This window comes from Danio rerio, chromosome 7 (assembly GCF_049306965.1).
Source record: "Danio rerio strain Tuebingen ecotype United States chromosome 7, GRCz12tu, whole genome shotgun sequence".
In the NCBI taxonomy this organism is placed as follows: Eukaryota; Metazoa; Chordata; class Actinopteri; order Cypriniformes; family Danionidae; genus Danio; species Danio rerio.
The window spans coordinates 54,291,723-54,312,981 of NC_133182.1; the positions used below are offsets into that span (position 1 = coordinate 54,291,723).

At 34.1% G+C, this 21,259-nt stretch overlaps 1 protein-coding gene across 8 annotated transcripts in view; it reads right to left on the reverse strand.

Annotated features, from left to right (window-relative positions):
- Positions 1 to 21,259, reverse strand: part of tcf12 (transcription factor 12) — a 200,702-nt gene that overhangs the window by 177,577 nt on the left and 1,866 nt on the right. For all 8 annotated transcript variants that reach the window (XM_073906392.1, XM_005166511.5, XM_073906391.1 and 5 more), the window contains exon 3: positions 20,907 to 20,979. In XM_073906392.1, coding sequence (XP_073762493.1) covers positions 20,907 to 20,979 — 73 coding nt within the window. The remainder of the gene's footprint in view (positions 1 to 20,906; positions 20,980 to 21,259) is intronic.

Here is a 21,259-nt window from a genome sequence, read left to right on the forward strand (position 1 = left end):
AACCGATATAAACAAAGCCTGAATTACAACCTGATTATCGGCATAAGCATCCCAACTCTGCTAACTGCTGTGCCACAGCCCTCAGATTAAATAGAAAAAAAGATCTAACACACTCTTCTCTCAGTTTCAATAAGGATTTTTTTTTTCTCAAGTTTTTTTTTTCATAACTTCAATCCCTGTGGATCATGCTGAGTGGACCAAATGGGCCAGTTCATACAGTCAGCACTGTGCCATCTCCACAGAGGGCTCAGAAAACCACAGGGACACCGAGAGATCAAAAAGGTCATTATGCACCCACTCATGCCAAATATCTGCTCTCTTATTCCCAGTCGAAGTCTGCTCATTTTCAGATGCAGGCCTGCTGGTGCACACTGGGCCAGGAGGAGTGTGAGCGGCTCCAGGCTGTTGGGGCATCAGAGCAAGATGACCCTCAGAACACATTTGCAGGGTTAAAAGATCAAAAAAGTTGAAAATTGCAAAATTCAGACGAACATAAAACAAAGAAAGAAAATCAGTTGTTTTTTAAACAATACTATAATAAAACGCCATTTAAATTTCTGAATATAACTGATTAGATAGGGTTGGACAAGCTAATTAAATGTCAAAAAAATAAAAGGTAACACACTTAAATGCCAAATATCTAATATTGGCTTTTGGTTATACCAGTTTATAATATTAAGATTAGGGCTACACGATACTGGAAAAATCTAACATTGTGCTTTTTTTGTTTTTTTTCTTCTGCGCTATATATATTGCGATACAACAACAATTTTACTACATGAGAATAACTACTGCATTTGAAAATGACTACAGTATGTTGACATTAAATTTCATTTTAGATTGATTGGGATTATTCTATTGAGTAGTGCACAAAATGTAATAAACGATCTAAGCATAGATGAAATTGATAAAGAAAAATATACAAATTAAATAAACAGCGTTGTTGTTTTCAGGACTCGAAGTGTATTCAGGTGACAGTAGTTGAATAATTAAATGTAAAATATTATTGTATAGTCTTAATTTTATAAACAATTAAAAAAATTGATTGTTAACCATATGTCAAAGATAGAATTGATACATTTTTTTATGCCTGAACGCTTTTAAAACCCCCACAAAGTTACATGCCTCAAAATAAACTTGCGAAATTAACAATTATAATCCAGACTTAACATTCCAGGAATTCACGATGTGACTATTGCGAATGATCACTTTGCAATATTGATGCTAATACAATAATATAATATATAATAATAATGTAATAATATAATATAATAATATGAATTTTGTAAAATAAAAAAGAATCTACAGTATATTTAAAACAAAAATTATGTTTGCTGTTTGTTTAAATTACTTATTCAAAATAAGATGAAACAACACAGTTCTTCAAGTTTTTTGGGGACAACTGAATTGTTTTATGTTCAATCCACTTAAATTTTTTAAAAACAAAAAAGTTAACTTTAATCCTTTATGTTGTCCCAACACATCGATTGTGTGGAACCCAGCAATTTTTACAATGTAGAGAAACTGTACTGGTCAGTTTCAAGAACAATTATTACAGACAGAATCAGCAGTTCACAAAAAGAAAGGAAATCTTGTTTCTTGAGTAGTGGATTCAATATAACGTTTAAAATCCTACCCAAAAAATGAAACCAGATAATTTACTTATCCGCAGGCTATTGATGATGTAAGTGACTTTTTTCTTCAGTAGAACATTAAAGAAGATTTTTAGCTGAATCTGAGGTCCTTGATGATTTGGATTTGTTTGGGTTTTTTTATCTAAAAAATAAGTGACTATTATATGGGTAAAATTAAAATGGGTGAGCATTATATGTCACCGAAAACCACAGATTCAGCTAAAAAACTTATCTAACCCTTGTGCATTGTTCAAATTAACTAGCCATTTGTTATGCTCGGGATAAAAACATCCTCGAAATTAAACTGCTGTAAAAGTGCATCAGATAAATGTTTTTTTGTTTGTTTTTATTTTCAATTTTGTTTTGCATAAACCTGTTAATCAACCTCAGTCCTAATCAAAACTACTAAATTGTTTAGAAAATTTACAGGATTTTAACTCTTTAATTCCCAAATTCATAAATGACATAACTGATTTGAAGAAGAAAAAAACACACAAAATGAAGTATTTTCAATATAAAAAGTAATTGTGGACTCCATTTTTTTAACCTTTTATCACTTGGACATGTGAACAATTAGTAACAACATTTGCTTTGATGAAGTGTTAGATTTTTATTTTTCTCCCTAATTTACTGTAGGTGGCTTTTTTTGCCACACTGACTTCAAGTGGCAACTTCCCGCTTTCGTTCGAGAAGCCAATACGAAAGTAACTAAGTCTGCAATTCATCGACTCGCCTTGGGGGGCTGGTTTCAGGAAATGCAGATGTTCACTGACGCAATGGTAAATTGGCCATTTTTACACCTGATAAAAACATGTTTACAGCCTGGTACAAAAGATGGCTTTTAAAAGATCTTTATGCAGCATTTCTACGATTCTGCCAATCATATTGTCAAGTACAGGAGAGAAGCAAAGGCGGCCGCACAAGTCTTCACATTGTTTTACTTACATTGCTCAGCAACGTGGACATCTTCAAATGGTGTTGAAAGAGTCACATGCTGTATTTATAAGGTATAATTCACCCCAAAAATTTCATTTCTGTCTTCATGTAATGATTCATTATTCATTATTACATAAACCGCACTTAGCAGTGAAAATGAAACCGAAAGCGTGCACATTATTTACATAATCATATCGCATTTTAGAGTTATGATTATGACAAGCATTTGATATGTTTTTTCTTCATATCAAACACAAGGTGTTGTGCATAACAATAAATGTTTAACAGTATCAGTATAACTACTCTAACCTATATGACGTTGTATATAATGCAAGAGGGAATCTGATAATGACAAATGTCTGATTTTACCAGTAGAAAAAAAGGTCAAATAATGTTGTCAATGACAGACTGCAAGCAAATGTCTCAAACACAGTAATTCAACACCAGAATATGAAAAGTTGTATTCTGATGTCAACCCTTTACTGTACATTAAAGACCAGGACAAATTTAAAGACTGTTTAGGTCCATAATTTCAGGTCTATTCAAAATTTTGCATTATAACCAACAGTAGAGCTACACAAAGCCTATTGCTTTATGTCTGAGAAATAATAATAATAGCCTACTCATATTAACCTTTTTTTTTACATCTATAAAATCGTGAGAAAATCGTGATCTTTATTTTAAGCAAAAAAACTGTGATTCTCATTTTAGCCAGAATCGTGCAGTTCTAGCATTTAGCTAATATTACCCTTCATGACAACTGTGAGGGGGTGTTTTTTTTATAACTCATCCATTTCGTTTTTATTAAGTTATATTAAGTTTGCATAAATAAAGGCGGGGCTACTTGAGTGATAGCTAAGTCTCGCTGCTCGCTGTCTCGTCACCTCAGCTCATTCTGGCTAATTAACAGATGAGCTCAGCATATACATCGTATTCTTGTTTTGGTTAATGTTTCTTTACACAGTCATTTGCCTTTTGGGATTATTTCCAACAATTATCAGATGACATGGCATGCTGCGTGCACTTAACTGTGCTCACAAACCATTCAAGTTGCCTCCATTTGCCAGATGAGTGAAGTTATATACTTCTATAACATCTCTATAAATGTATTTGTTTAATTTAAGATCATTTATAATCTCTGACCTGTCATTTTCAGACCTGTAAAGCAGTCCAGAATCTGCCAGATTGATCAGCTGTAGGCTCTAGAACAGTCATTTGAAGGGTTGTCATTTTATAAATAGCCTTGCATTTACTAAAACAGACTATATTTGAAGTGTTTGGAAGTAATTTGTGTTTTCCTCCTGTTGAAAACCATCATAAGTGCAATGCTTAGTGGCTCAATGTATTACAGCAGTGTTTTAAAAAGTCTAAACACTTTATTGATATAGTGTACAACCAAGCACATGTGGTCAGAACGCAAACGAGTCGCAGGTAATAAAGTTTTAAGCATTCTCCCAAATTAAATTCTGTCTAAGCCAGGTCTAAGTAAAATGCTAGCAGGGGTCTATAGCTCTGCTCACTCTCCGCCTCTTTGCCCTTGTTTGGCATCCTGCCGTGGGTGCGATGATGCACAAACAAAACGGCGACGGTTAGCCGCAACTACTTGTTGTTTCTTTTACAGTGTTCAGAAACCTACAGGTGACATCACAGATACTACGTCCATATCTTTTACAGTCTATGATTGACTTCAATTATAAGCACATTTGATGGTGCATAAATACACAGGCTTTGTTTTCGGTCTTTATGTAGTTCTGAGAGCTGAGATGCATGTTTTGATTTTCTTAGACACATTAAGGTAAGGGTGCAAAGGTCACTCGCACACTCTCGGAGAAACATATACACACTTAATTTGCTGATATATTCGATATAATATCTAGAAACTGGGCTTTATATGCACAAGCCTATCTAAAGGGTGAATCATGCCAAGTGATGATCAACAGTAAAAAATTACAAATTTTACCAAGAATGGTAACAACCATTTAACAACCAAGAATGCATGACTATGTGCTGTCATGGCTTTGCAATCAAAAAAATGTGGTTATTATGGAAGTCAAGGGGGCAAAAACAGCCACAAACAGTAAATTAGGGAGAACAAAAATGAAAATTAATAAAAAAAACAATGCATTATAGGCAATGTTGCTTCACATGTACAAGAAAGGTAAGATAAAAATCCAGTTCACAATTATTTTTATATGGAAAATGCATAATTTTGTGTGTGTTCATCAATCAGTGACATTATTTGTGAATTTGTCAATTAAAGAGTTAAAATTCTGTAATTTTCTAAGCAATTTAGGACTGAGGTTGATTAACAGATTTATGCAAAAGAATTTGAAATAATCTATATTTATCTGAAGCATTTTTACAGCAGTTTAATTCAGTGGATGTTTTCATTCAGAACATAACAAAATTCTAGTATATTTGCCCATGAGTGTATGGTTGAGCTTTTTGTAATTCTCACTTTCTCAAAATATGTGTCAAAATAAGATTTGTCACCAAAAACCATTGTGCGAGCTGAAAAACAGAAAACGTTATTGCCAAACTAAGACTTAAAATCACCACCGAGTGGATGAAAACATCCCCCATCATATATAAGGGTTAATGTTTTACTGAAGGAAAAAAAGTCACAAACATCTTCATGGCCTGAGGGTAAATTCACTCCAATTTTTTTTTTTTTTTTTTTTTTGCATGAATATCCCTTCAGAAAATATTAATAAAGAAATATGAGTTGCCTTAAATTGAGTATTAAATGCAGTTTTATGTATATACACCCATTTCTTAAAATATATTTCATTCCAAAAAAATAGACACTCAAAAAATGATGTCAGGTCTTACAGAGTACACCACAGTCCTAGATGTAAATCTATATAAGTGAAACTGTCATATAATGAAAAGAAACTTGAGCTTATGAAAGCAACAACTACTCATATCATGGGCGAGCACCATAATTCTTTAATAACTGCTGTTTAGATTAGTACTGATGGGCATGTAGGGAGACATTACAGACGCACCTGCAAAGTATTCCTGATGCCTCTCTGAGTCCTAGACGAATACTTTAAAATTGAATTCTGAGGTACGGTTTAAGCTCCCAGCACCCTAATCTTGTTTCCACATACAGTAGGACATGGGTCAGATATGTAATGAAATTGGAATGTGATGGAAAGTTGATCTCTCATAAAGAAAGGATGATGTGGCTCCACCCACTGCACTTCAGCTCCAACGGGGATTAATAACTCCAGGGATTTCCCTCTCCGACTCTCAATATGAAAACCCCCTTTCACAGTTACTCATCTCGGCCAAATAAAAAACAAAAACAAAAAAAAAAAGCTTCACATTTGACAACCTTACAGACTAACAGTTGTTGAAACGCATGTCTTTTAATTTGCCATTATCATAAATAGGTTATTGTGAGTTTGGTTGTCTGCTGAAGATGACGAAAGAAGAGCGGGAATGGTACAGTTAAAGATGTCCTCCTCCAGGACTCTCACCATCAGCTCAACTGCTTCTAGAACATTGACGTTAGCACTTGGCCTGAGGCTAAATCACTGGTGACGGCCACAACTGTCAACATGCATTTTTAACTCGCAAACAGAAAGGAAAAAACGCAAAATGATTGTGTCTGCATAACCCTAACCCTAATTAAAAATGCAGTAACTCGCTCTTCCCTGAAATGTCTTTCCGTTTCCACTCTGGTGGAGGACAATAGCCAAACACACTTTAACCACCTGTCTGCTGCACATAAAGTGATGGCAAGGAAGAGCACGTTTCACCCAAAAACCTTTACCTCATCCGCAAGCTAAGCTCAATGCGTCCACGTTGACTTTGTGCTTTTTGAAAGAGTGTCAGCATTTTCATAGAACGGAAGTCAAGTCAATTTATTTATAAAGCATATTTAAAAACACTAGTGTTTACCAAAGAGCTGTTCCAATAAGTAGATTAAAGAAAAGAAACTTAACAACTTAACAACACATAATTTAAAGACTGAACTGTACACATTAAAGTACCAACATACAAAGTAATCAAATGGCAAAGAAAACAAACAAGTAGTGCTGCGCAATATATCGTTTCACCATTCATATCGCAATGCACACATCTGCAATAGTCACATCACCACATGTACAGTGTCCAGTCATGATTATACACTCAAAAAATGACTTTTGTAGCTTGTCATTTTACTTATTTAAAATGAGTTGAAATGACACAATTATTTTGTTTTTATGAGACAACTTGATGTTTTTATGTTCAATCCACTTAAATTTGTAAAAACGATGTGTTGGGACAACATCAAGTAATTGTGTGGAACCCAGTATTTTTTACAGTGTAGTTGATTGATTAAGAAATTGATTAGGTTTAATTAACACTTATAACAGATTGATGTGGATTGAGCATAACACAATTAAGTTGTCCCAAAAAAGTTGGGTTGTTTCAGCTCATTTTAAATATGTAGTTTGAAGTACAATTGTTTGTTGTTGCAAAGCTTATCCATAATGTAGTGAAAGTTTACGTAAATTGCATGTTTTTTAAACTTATTATTAACTTATTATTAAGTACGTTAAGAGATTATGAAAGCACATGAAATTCTAATATTTGTAGCTTTAGATTACAAAAAGTATTTATATAAAAATGTTTTATACAATGAACACTACACATTTATGTTATGCATTGAAAAATTCAAGGTGTCTGAATTCTATACAACTTCCCAGACAATCAGAAAGGAACTGTTTATGAGTATGAAGAACATGTATGCGTATGTGTATATGTGTGTGTATCTATTGTGTATATATCTATATATTATGTTTTCTGTGTTATTATGCTTTGCTTCTATTATAGGTGTGAATTTTCAACATTTTGTAAGGGGTATACAGATGAAAAATAGCCATTCTTGGCTAGTTTTAGCACATTTTACAGTAATGTTTATTAATGTGTGTGTGTGTGTGTGTGTGTGTGTGTGTGTGTGTGTGTGTGTGTGTGTGTGTGTGTGTGTGTGTGTGTGTGTGTGTGTGTGTGTGTGTGTGTGTGTGCGTGCGTGCGTGCGTGTGTGTGTGTGTGTGTGTATTTATAAATAATTTCTTTAACTGTTATGATAAGTTACTTTGTTAGATTAGCTCCAGATTTTAGCTCCAGGTATTGACTAAACTAATGTATTTATAAAATTGTATTATTTAAATATAATATTGTGTTGCACCCTATAAAAAATATAATCTAAAAGATAGATTTGTGAAGGGTGTCATATATGTTGAGCACTGTATTTAAAAATATATTTCATAACTGATTCAAAAACCTCAGAACAGTTCTCCTTATTCTTCACAGCAGCAATCTCTCTCCACTTGTTTTGCAATATTAAAAGATGTTTACAAGAATTATGTTATAGTGATTCAAAATTGCTAAAAACAAGTCCTTCAGAAAGGTATACAATAACCTCTACAAACCTAAGTGTGAAGTACATGATGCTTTCAGAAAACTACTCCGCCAGTGCTTCAGTTTGAGGTCTAATTTAAAAGAACTGAAGGCTGGCATCCACTACACCCACAACAAAGGACTCCAATCAAAAATAAAAGGAAAAACTGGAAACAAATATGCAAACAGCCTTGGTGAATAAAATGGCCTAAATGACTTCGAGCTGGTTTTCCAAGCATCTATTAAGGTTAGTAGAAAACCACATATGATCATGAACAGAACTATTGCTTCTGGATAAACAGGAAAGCTTGTGGGCATTTAAAAATGTTAATAAAACAAATCTCATTGTTGCTCTTCACAGAGCACAAAAGAAGCCGAGGAACAGAAATCTAGCGCACTGTTTTCCTGCTGTCATCGATATGTTATAATAATTTCCAACGACACACCTGAGACATCCAGCAGACTGCTTCCAGAACAGATGTGGAAGTTTACAACATCTCTTCTTTGTTTCAAACACAGCTGTCCTCCACAAGACACTTATTTATTCCTCACAGCCAGAATAAACTCAGCTTTCTCAAATATATTGAAAGAATAACCATAATCTAAATATGCCCTAGTTTAATTTCCATTCTTTGAACTCACATCAAAGTTGTTGTTTTTCTCCCCCCTCCTAAAATCCAAATCAATCACCAAAAAACACCAACAAATCCGCTGTTGGGGGGAGATTTGCTGAAACGCTGGAAAAGATGCACACGCCGTGCCAAGTAACCTGCCTTCAAAGGGCTTTGATCGCTATGGCAACAGCATGATCTTCCATAACCAAGCCACATGAGGTGACCCGAGATACATACAAGAGATGTCCAAAAACCCTCCCAGAATTCTCCCTGCCATGGCAGCACCAGCCTGCCAAAGGAAGCCGCTGCTCTGACGGCATCGCATGCGCAACGTGGCCCAATGGTTCACAGAGCAAGCAGCAGGTTAGCTAAAAATAAACATCCTCCTGCCAGAGAAAGGGGGTCCTTCAAGAAAACACATTGAGGATTACTTTCAAAACTTAAGGATTAAAAGATTTATGCATAATTATGGAAGTATTTGGAACTAATTATGATTAGTTCACATGCAGTTGAAGGCAAAATAAATAGCCCTGCTGTGAAATTTATATATATTTTTTTATATTTTTTTCAAGTGCAAGTAAATTGTCACAGTATTTCCTATTATATTTGTTCTTCAGGAGAAAGACTTGTTTCTTTTATTTCAGCTAGAATGAAGAGAATGGGTAAAAAAAAGTCCCTTTTTTATATTTTTTCTCTGATTGGTTACAGAACAAACCACTGTTGTTCAATGACTAACTTAAACTTATATTAATTCATTTTCCTTCGGCTTAGTTTCTATTTCAGAGTTTTTTGAAGCAAAATGAACCACCAACTACTCCAGCATATGATTTGTGTAGCGGATGCACTTTCAGTTCTGGCACCAATGATGAAAATTGTTATTGTTATAAAATCTTTTCAGCGCTCTGTCATCATCAATCATCATCAAATGTGATCAAGAATGAGTTTTACAAGTCTAAAATGTTTTAAAACAGTGCATGTTTGTAATAAATTACAGCAATTTTACCACCTTTAACAACACAGCCACATGTCAGAACAATTATAAAAGAAGACCCTTCAATCCTGGTTTGTGGACGTTAAATTGGGTTTATTTTGTACATTAACATAACGGATATCCATACATCCATGGAAATTAATATGTATCCTGTCACATTTACCATGCAAAGTTAAACGTGCACACTGTGTCTGTATGTTTGTGATTGAACTTTGTAACGACATTGAATGACATTGCAGAAAGGCTTGAATTAACTCCACAACAAATACATCAAATAATCATTGGGAAAGTTCTTACTGTAGTATTTTTCACAAGCTTTATTTGAGATCTGCTTCCTTCATGTCTTTACAGACACATTCTGAAGGCACAAAAGACGTATCTTAAGTCTTGAAAACGGGGTAAATTCCTTCTCTTTGTGGCCCTTATTTCGTAATGTGCATTGTAGATGGTTGCCATGACAACTTAAAGGGATAGCTCACCCTAAACTGACTTTTCTGTCACTTACTCGTCCCTTGCTTGTAAAAAAACATGTTTGTCTCTGTTTCTTATGTTGAACACAAAAGAAGATATTTTTAAGAATCCCGGAAAGATGTATCCATTGCCTTTTAACAGTATTTTTTTTTTGCTAAAAAAAGTCATATTACATAAATGTATTCAGAAAGATTTTTTTCACCGAAAACAGAAACAGTATTTTGTGATGATGCAATCACGGAAACACTTCGCTGCACTTGATCCGCGATATATCATTACTAAGTGGAAATAAAACAGCCCACAGATGATACTGATCCAGACTGTGATGGATGCGAGAAGACTTTCCCATCGCACGCACAATGAGAGCTGAAGCAGTGCGAGCGCAGCGCTTAGGTAGTGCAGAAGCAGTGAGAAGGTGTTTGTCTTACACACAGGCTACATCAGCGACACGAACCGGATCGCTGTTTTTTGCACAAAAAATATATATCTCTGTCTATTTTGGTTACCTATCTATCTTTAAATATGAATACACTTTCCATGTTTACTTTTCATCTGCACCAAGGCCCCCGGCAACTTCATCCCATGCTATTTCCTTAACCTGCACTCTTTATTTTACAAATTATATAAATGAAGAACTGTATGCTTCTCAAGCTCTTGTTGGCGGTTCATTCTGCTGTGGCGACCCCTGATTGATAAAGGGACTAAGCTGAAAAGCAAATGAATGAATGAATGTAATTATTTGAAAACATAGACATACTTAAGAAAATTAAGTCATACTTCTATGGTTATCTTGGTAACACATTTCTGAGACATTAATATTGTAATGTAACTAATTACAAAAAAAAATGTCAGTAATATACAATATATTACGTTTTGGAAGTAACTTGCTCAACTGTGTTCGTAAAATTGCTAATATTTGTTTTTTTAGATTTAGATATTAGCCTCTTTCACACATGCAGACCTTTCCGGAAAATTACCAGCAATTTTCCGAAAAGGTGTGCATGTGTGAACAGGCCGATAATTTTCCAGATATTTACCGGGATTACAGTGTGAAAGGGGCTATTAACGGGGATTTGGAACAAAATTGTCTATGCACAATTTAGCTAACATGTTGCATTGGAATTTGTGAATTTGTTTAAATTCTTAAATAGGATAATATGTTAAATAATTTATTTTGAAAGTTTTTTTTATTAAAATAAAAACAACTAATTGGAGATTTATATCCTCTGTCCCTTTTAAGAAATAGTTACTCTTTACTCATGAGTACAATTTTAATGAGTTCATTTTTACTTTTACTTAAGTAAATTTATAGACATGTAACTATACTTTTACTTAAGCAATTTTTTTTGGAAGTAACAATACTTTACTTGAGTAGAATATATTTATTACTCTTTCCACCTTTGCTTACAGCAGTAGCCCCTATTTCACTGTGATTGAGAGAATGAGAGTAAACTCCATTTCTCTCTCTCTCTCTCTCTCTCTCACTGTGGCCCATTTGACCTGCTGGCGTGACATTTCCTCTCTTTCTCCACTGTTACAGCGATACTTCTGGATACAGACACAAGTGCATGCCTGCAGAGTTTTCTCTACTGTGTCTATCATGGATCAGCTGTGATCGCCGCTGCCGTATATCAGTGTCACTAATCTGTGAAGAGAGCCAGCACATAAGAGCCAATCGCAACCCTTTCTGTTGAGTGTGTGACCAATCAAAGGGGTGTAAGAACTTGGTAGACAAGGCTCAGAAAGCGAGCGAGATATTTATACTTTTTTATTTGCTATAAATGTTTGTGTTGTTTAAAGGTACAGTTTATATATCTGACTGTATTAAAAGACAAAATATTACAAATAGTATATAAATATAAATATACATTTTAATACAAGAATTGCTGCTGTGAAGAAAATATAAAACTGTGTATGGAAAGCATTGTCAGTGCACTGTGAATCACCGAGATATTGATTGAACTGAATCGATGGCATGATAATCGTAACCGAACCGTGAGACCAGTGTAGGCTCACACCTCTACTAATTAACCTAGTTAAGCATTTAAGTTGCACTCTAAGCTTAATAATTGTATCTTGCTAAAAAAAAAGAAGTAGTACTGTCATCATAGGGATGACCAAAGAAATTAGTTTTTAAAGCTATTATGTTTAAAATCTGTCCGTTAAACAGCACTAGGGAATTTTTTTTATAAAGTTTTACAAATTTAACCGAAGGGCTATTCATTTTGACTTCAACTGCACATGATTTTGTACTTGCATCTATGCAAACATGTCTGACGATGATGTTGTACAACTGTGCCACAAATCAAACAAGCTTAGTTTTAAAACTGAATGTTTTCTAAAAGTGCAAGGGTGGATAAAAATAAATAATAATAATAATTAAAGAGAGATATGCATGTATAGAAACATCAGAAACAGAAGCTGACTGAGGGAGTCTCAGGAGACAATGGTTTCCGGAGCTCAGAAACATAACAGGTTCGTTTCTCTAGCAGAAACTACTGAAAGGCAGTTTGGTGGTTATAGATGCGCAGCGTGTTTGAAATAATAATCCATTCTGAAACAAACGCATGCTTAAACGGGAGAGACTCCGTCATTGTTTTAAACAAAACTCACAAATCCGCCAAGAAGCCTTTGAAGATAAGCTGTGCTCAAGTGAGGTTTTGTCACCTTTAATATCTTCATTATACAGCAGGGCAGTTTTATTTTCCTAGCCAGAATTTATCTTAATATTTGAGTCTTTTCAGAGTTCAGAGACTTTTTACGGAGAGGATATAAAACTGTGTGAACACTAATCATACCGATTCTTCCCCTCTCATTAATTATTAATCAGCAGATAAAGCATTTTACTAATCCACAGACAATAAGGACAGTGATGCCTGGGGTTTACTCTCAGCTTCAGGTACAAGTTCAAAAGCTTATAGCCAAGCCAAAATCCAGACAGCTTGGCTGGCAAAGCACGGAAAATTATCATTGAAAAACTACAAGAGAAATAAATAAATAAAACAATAATTTTTTTCTTTAAATTTTTACTCAACAACTAAACATTATTCAATTGAATTAACATTTACACTAAAAATTAAAATACATCTATTATAATTCAAACTGTCAAATTTTGAGGTCGTTGTACTTTAAAATATTTTTTTAAGGTTGTTACTTAAATTAAATCAGAAATCCAGTGATACTTTAAAATATTATTACAGTTTAAAATAACGGTTTTCTTTTTTAATGCCATTTATTCCTTTGATGACAAAGCTGAATTTTCAGCAGACTTACCTAATACTTAAGAAATCAATCTGATGTAGTGGTGCCAGTGTTCATTTAGTATTATTAAACAACATTTATTTATACAAACAATTTAGTTTCATCCGGTTTGATGTTTAAAATGGTTATTATAGAAAGCAAATGTGCTGCTTAATAGTTTTGTAATTTTTTTTCTTATTTCTTTTATAAATGTAAACAAAGCAAAAAAAATTGAAATAGATTTTTGTTGCAAATTAATTAATCGGTTTAATAGAAACAGATCACCCAAAACTGAAAATTCTGTTAGGATTTACTCACCCTTAACTTTTTATTAATCTGTTTGACTTTCTTTTCTCCTGTTGAACACAAAAGAACATATTTTGAAGAATGCTGAAAACCAAGATCTACTGAGGTGTTGTTTTTCCTACACTCAAAAAATTAACTGTTATTTATTCAAATTACTCATTTTAAATGAAGAAACTCCTGAGGACACGTCAGGTAAATCTTCAAAGGGAACAGTGTACTTTATCACCTCATTCCCATCACCCTGGCTACGTTGTTTCTGTGTCTCAACAATAAAATGAAAACATGATATAAGGACCTGCCTATTTTCATTTTGATATTAACAACTTAAGACACCAAAAATGTTGAGGCGTTGTGTAGCTGCATGTTTATATGACCGACATCTTCACTGTAGGCATATTTATAACAAAACGAAGCCTCTTTTCATTTAATTGAAAAATATGAAACATACCCTCTCTTTTGCTGAATATCAGTTTTAATAATCAATAAAAGTCTTTATAAAAAGTATAATGTACAATAAGTTTCTACATTATAGGAAATATATCAGTCAAACATGCAGAATCAGTGTACATGGTTACATAAATTAATATATTAACTGATCTTTGCCTTCAGCCAAAACACGTTACCTGAGAACAAGTAACAGATTCAAAAGACCAACGTCGGGGAATATTTCATTAGATATACACAACAAGATGAATTAAATATCATGTTTAAAAAATATAGTGAGATATAGTTAGATCCAGCAATAGATTCTTGATAAACCGTCCAACGTGCACAGCTCTCACCTGGCGTTCTGTGCTCAAAGCACCCACTGATTGTCAGGAGCTCAGACGTGTGCATATGCTGCAGTGCATTCCAGAGTGTTTGTGGTCATGTGATATGCATTTTGATTTCGGTGTAGTGTGGATGGAGAGCTTTTCAGAAACGCTAGGTGAAACACCAGCCGCGGATCATTTTCATTCTAAAACTCCGTTTTAAAACTAAAACGTATTTGTGTAAATGAGGGCTTAATTCCTTCATATTGGTGCTGGAACCCAGCATTTTTTAAAGTGTACTATGGATGTCAGTGATTGCTTGTTTTCAGCTTTATAAAAAATATCTTCTTTTGTGTTTAACAGAAGAAAGAAACTCATAAAGGTTTCAAAAACCTAACATTTTGATAAAAGTATAATTTAAATGTTTAAAAAACAAAACGTTTGAATGTTAGTGCATTTATTTGTTACCGTGAACTGATTTGACCTGCGATTAACTGAACTGTTGCCTCACACATGAAGAGGCTCTGGGTGGGGTCTAACAGAGGAAGAGTTGTGTTTGCAGAAATATCCTTTGATGGCATTATTCCACTATTGTTTTAAACGCTTCTTGGTGGGTCTGTTTCAACTGCTTTTTTTTCTGGAAAAAAGCGAAGGACATTTATCTTTGCACAATACCACACGCCTGTATAACACAGCCGCTACGGCATGAGAAATAACAGTGTTAGAGACAACAAAGAAGAATTTTGTTATCAGACAGGTGATACATGCTTTGCAGAGTTGTGGATGAAACATGGGGCATATCACAGCATTCCCACACTCTTTGCAAAAGTCTGAGAGATTAGCCAGAAGCATCACCAAACCTTCACATTTTCACCTTTGAAACCTCTTACTGCACATGCCAGTTGCTGCTCTTGATGATTAAAAAGTGAATTAATTTTAATCAACACCGTATATCATATGATGCTGCATTACATATATAATGACTTCATTTTCAATGTGGTTGTGACTATAAAATATAGTTTCTATTGAGGCCATCATTTAAGGGCCAGGACACTCCAAACCAATGGTGGTGCAAATGGGCTTCATTGGTCAGGTTAGTTGGTTCAGTGTGTTCCACTAGTTGCCTCTAATCGGGTTAATATCTGAGTGCATTCGCCCAATTCAATCTGTGTCATCATTGTCAGTAGTGAGCGCTCTGATTGGTTATTCAGCAATGAATTAGAGTGAGACAGTGACATAGTGAAGTGATGAGGCAAGTAAACAATTCAGGGCAAGAAGGTCCACAAAGAGGCTGGCTGAAATTTTGCTACATTTCTCAAATTTTTGCAAACAATATGGTTCATCAGACATATTTAAACAAGTGAATCCCTTCATAGTGGGTGACGGTGGATTACTGAGATAAAGGTACTGAATTCTGCTCATTCTGGTCATCTGTCTTGCTTGATGTTTTCACGTTAGGGCTGCACAATATGTTGATTCATCGTCAATATTGCATTGTGTGAATCTGCAATAGTTACATCACAAGACTTGCAACGTCCAGTTGGGATTAAAATAATTCATAAAACACAGTTCATAACACATGGCTTGTGGAGTCATATTTAATTTTGAATCTAATAGTGTGAAAGATGGGCGATACAGTGGTGCAGTAGGTAGTGCCTTGGTCTGAGCCTTGGCTGGGTCAGTTGGCATTTCCGTGTGGACTTTGCATGTTCACTCCACGTTCACATGGGTTTCCTCCGGGTGCTCCGGTTTCCCCCACAAGTCCAAAGACATGCGCTATAGGTGAAGTGAATAAGCTAAATTGTCCGTAGTGTATGTGTGTGAATGAGAGTGTATGGGTGTTTCCCAGTGATCGGCTGCAGCTGGACGGGCATCCGCTGCGTAAAACATATGGTGGATAAGATGGCCGAAAAGAAATAATTTAATGAATGAATGAATGAATGGTGTGAAAGATTTTCATTTTTAATGTGTTTTTAAGGACCCAAGAAATATTAGTTTGCTGCTTTTACAAAGATTGTGCTTATTTATACAATGAAGACTATACAGTGATATTTTGAGTCGATTATTTAATTTCTGTACCTCAATACTGTTAGACTCCAGACAAAACCATTTATTTATTTTATTTATTTATTTTTATATTTTTTCTATTGAAAAAGCTATTAAAATCTATTGTTTTTATCCCTGCTTCACTCTATTTTGTATATTTTGTGTAATTTTTAATATTCAATGCAGATGCACACCCCTATAATATCATCCAATTAATGTTAAATCATGAATTAATAGTCATCTTGTGAGATGATGCTCATACCGCATTATAGATTGAGGAATATATATATACACAAAACACAATACGGCCTGATTGTCTGAGCCTGGTTTCTCTCAAGGTTTATTCTCCTTCACTTTGGTCAGTCGGTGAAGTTTTATTCCTTGCCACTGTCTCCACTGGCTTGCTTGGTTTGGGACTTGTGTAGCTGTGCATCGTTGCATTTGCTCTTCAGTGTTTAAACTTTCAATAGTGCAAATGAACCACACTGAACTGAACTAAACTGAACCTCTGCTCTGAAAACTGGACTGACAGTTCATTTTACTAGAACTTCTATGCAAAGTCGCTTTGACACAATGGTAATTGTAAAAGCGCTACAGAAATAAACATGAATTGAATTGAACAATGTCAGGTTTTTTCCAATATTGTTCAGCCCTAGTTCACATGCAGCTTTTTGGTCCATACGAAATCCGAAGCGAAGTGACAACACAGCTAGGTTTGGTTGGTGTTACTTGTTTGGTGTCAGCTTGATGTGTCCCGGCTCTTAATCACAATCACAGTTTGGGAGTCTGAAAACGCAAACTTTTGAAATTAGTTTAAAAAAAATGGAGAGTAGAGATTGGTGATAAAAGTCATATTCAAAGGGTTTTATGGGACACAAAATGAGCTTTGTTTGATTACATGAACCTCTGAGGTCACATGGAATGTTTTGACAGTGTTTTTGGTTTCTTAATTGTCTTAAGAACATTGCTGTCTATGGAGAATGAAAGAGCTCTCAGATTTCATTTCCATTTGTGATCTGAAGATGAACAAAGGTCTCAGGGAATTGAAACGACAGGAGGATGAGTAATTAATAATAGAATTTTCATTTTTGGATGAACTAACCGTTTAATTTATAAGCACCTCACTGTAAAATAAATATGTAATAAATAATTTACTCTACAGATGTTGCACTTGACTGGGAATAGTCTTTTAAATAATTTAATCCATAACTGAACTCCCGCAGGTCTCGTTTGGGAATCAGATATTTCACCTGATCTAGGTCACCTGATAATCAGGAATGCCAAGCTATTGAATTATCTAGCACAGATGGATCCAGCAAAATGGCTTCTCTCTACTATCTTGATGGCCACAAAAACACAAACCTCTGACAGTGCTTGAAAAAACGCCCTGCAGCGTTTCCAAACCATCTCTGAAACACTGCTGTTTTGAGCAAGTTGTGTCATAAGCAACAAGCAAACAAGAGACGTTTTTATCACATTTTGCATCACAGCACATCAAAGCCAAAGAGTTTAATTACAAGATCACATGTGTGTATACTTGTCATTTATTTGAATCTGGCTGAGCCCATAAGATCAGGTTATTTCACATTCAGAAAAGGTCTTTTTTTAAGAGTCTGTAAGTCTTGGCTGTGCCTCTATTCAGTAACCCACTAAACGTGTGTCCTCTAGATAGCAGATGAGTCTAACAAGGGCTCTGCTTTGTTGCTTTACATAAAACAAGCATTGAGAAAGAATAATGCCTGATTGTTTGCTTTTTCCACAGCAAATTAGACAATGGACGATCTTTACAGCAACGTGGAGTCACCTATAACAGGATTAATGTATAATTAGACTATTGAATGCACACGCATCTCATCCAGTAGAATAAAGAGGATTTTTTTTATAAATACAAATATACAATTTATAAAAAAGTATATATAAAAGTCATGAAGTCAAAATTATTAGCCCCCCTGAATTATTAGCCCTTCTTTTTTTCCCCAATTTCTGTTTAACAGAGAGAAGACTTTTTTCAACACATTTCTAAACATAAGTTTTAATAACTTATTTCTAATAATTGATTTATTCAATCTTTGCCATGATGACAGTAAACAATATTTGACTAGATCTTTTTCAAGACACTTCTATACAGCTTAGTGACATTTAAAGGTTTAACTAGGTTAATTAGGTTAACTTGGCAGGTTAGTGTAATTAGGCAAGCTACTGTATAACGATGGTTTGTTCTGTAGACTATCCAAAAAAATATATAGCTTAAAGGGGCTAATAATTTTGACCTTAAAGGGTGTTTAAATAAAAATCTGTTTTAATTCTAGCCGAAATAAAACAAATAAGACTTTTTCCAGAAAAAAATATTATCAGACATACTGTGAAAATGTCCTTGCTCTGTTAAACATCATTTGGGAAATATTTAGAAAAAGAAAAGAAAACAAATCAAAAGGAGGCTAATAATTCTGACTTCAACTGTATATTGATTGAATAGCAAATATTCCCTAAAGATTGAGAGGTATATGCATGAATCCTAAAGGTAATTTCACTATTTTTTAAAGACTTTTTAAAATATTCTCAGAATATGTTAAAACCTCATCGCCACTTCAAGTTGTAATCAGTATAAAAACCTTTAACTTAATAAACAGTTGCTAAAAAACAACTGTAGTTAAATAAATCAATGGAGCACAACCATGCAACAAGACTCAGATAAACTCAAAAGAATCAAAGCTTGAAATAATAAATTACTTGGTTGTTTTCAGCGACAGGCTTCAGCCACTGTTTAAAGTCGTCTTTCTCCAACCAGGAGTACGCAAACTTACATTTTCCCATTTTGCCGTCTCTTTCACTCCTTGATTTTGCTACATGTGGTGAGCAACACATCACCTTCCCGCATTTGTTGCAAATTACCTGACATCACCCGGAAGGAGGAGTTTGGTCAGAAATGCCCCGCCCAAACCAATCGTGTGGTTTAAAGCAAACTGTTGTTAATATTAGGAGGAAAATAAATATGTTTATGCTTAAACACTTTAACAAAGCTTGAACAAAATTTAAGACTTTGTAAAAACATGATTAAGACTTTTTAATACCCTTTATGGGCCTTAATTTTTTCATACTTGATTTATCAACTTTTAATACTTTTTAAGACCCCGCGGACACCCTGAATTGAATAGCAGTATTTGTAAAGAATTTATGGTCACATTTTTTTTTTAAGGTTCAATTCCTAATATTAATTTATTAATATTAAGTAACAATGGCGTTTGCTTCAATAAACTCCTTAATTAGCTTCTTATTAATTAGATGATAAAAAAATAAAATAAAATGATTCTTTATTAAACTTCCAATTAAAGTAACATTTTTGTGCCTGAATGCTTATAAAATAAAATTTCTCTCCAACATGGTTAAACTCTGCATCAACATTGAAGCAACAATTCCAACTCAACATGCACATCTTGCAATGTAACTATTGCAGATGCATGCATTGTGATATTGATGCTGAAACAATATATTGTGTAGCCTCAATACATACAGTTGAAGTCAGAATTGAAGAAGGAAATTTTCACAGTATGACTGATAATATTTGTTCTTCTAGAGAAAGTCTTATTTGTTTCATTTCTGCTCGAATAAAAGCAGTGTTTAATTTTTTAAAAAACATTTTAAGGTCAAAATTATTATAAGCTACATAGTCTTTGGAAAGTCTACAGAACAAACCATCATTATACAGTAACTTGCCTAATTACCCTAACCTGCCTGGTTAACCTAATTAACCTAGTTAAACCTTTAACTGTCACTTTAACCTGTAGAAGTGTCTTGAAAAATATCTAGTCAAATATTGTTTACTGTGATCATGGCAAAGATAAAATAAATCAGTTATTAAAAAAATAGTTATTAATATGATGTTTAGAAATGTGTTGGAAAAATCTTCTCTCGGTTAAACAAATTGAGGAAAAAAAAATGAGGGCTAATAATTCAGGAGGGCTAATAATTCAGGGGGGCTAATAATTCTGACTTCAACTGTATATACACACACATACATACAAACAAGTTAGCAGTTATATCTATATGGATCTGGACACTAGTCAGGGAAAAAGTTCTGGAAAAAGAAAAAAAAATCATAACTTTTAGTCATCATTGTGGTCCTCTTCAACTTCAGACATGTTTACAGAAACCATATTTCTGATTCCCAAAGCGGTCAAAACTTTGATGTGGAGTCCAAGAAGACAATAACAAAACTGTATGCAAGAAAATGAAAAAAAAAAATATATAATAAAAATAATTCAACTTCCAGCTATGAGTTAGACAAAGTGATGCCATTTATTTGAGTGTAATTAAAACAGTGGATGGATCTGATTTCAAAGACCTTCGCTGAACCCTTCTTTACCTGCTGCTTATTACCCAAGACTAACCAAAATCAAAAGCACCTTAAGATGAACTACATATAATCAACAGCAACAAGACTGCACTGAGAATCAAGAGGCGACTGGACAGTGTGAGAGGAAAGACAGTGTTTCATTAAAGGATTTCCAGAGGAAGTTCCTACCTGATGCTGTGAACTGGCTGCTTCCAAGAGTGGTCGGCCTATTTTTCCCACTGTTTACAGGTGGAGAAAACATCTACAGGAAGACACACAAACATTTTTCTCAAATGCTGTGGTACTAACACTGCACAGAGTGTGTTTAACGTTTAATGAATAAAAGGATTTTTGAAGAAAGACTTTCACATATTATTTATTAACGATACTAAAGTAATTTAAATGTAATGACCCCTAAACGCAATAAATTTTTTAAATTATATATATATATATATATATATATATACATATATATATATATATATATATATATATATATATATATATATATATATATATATATATATATATATACACTTTAT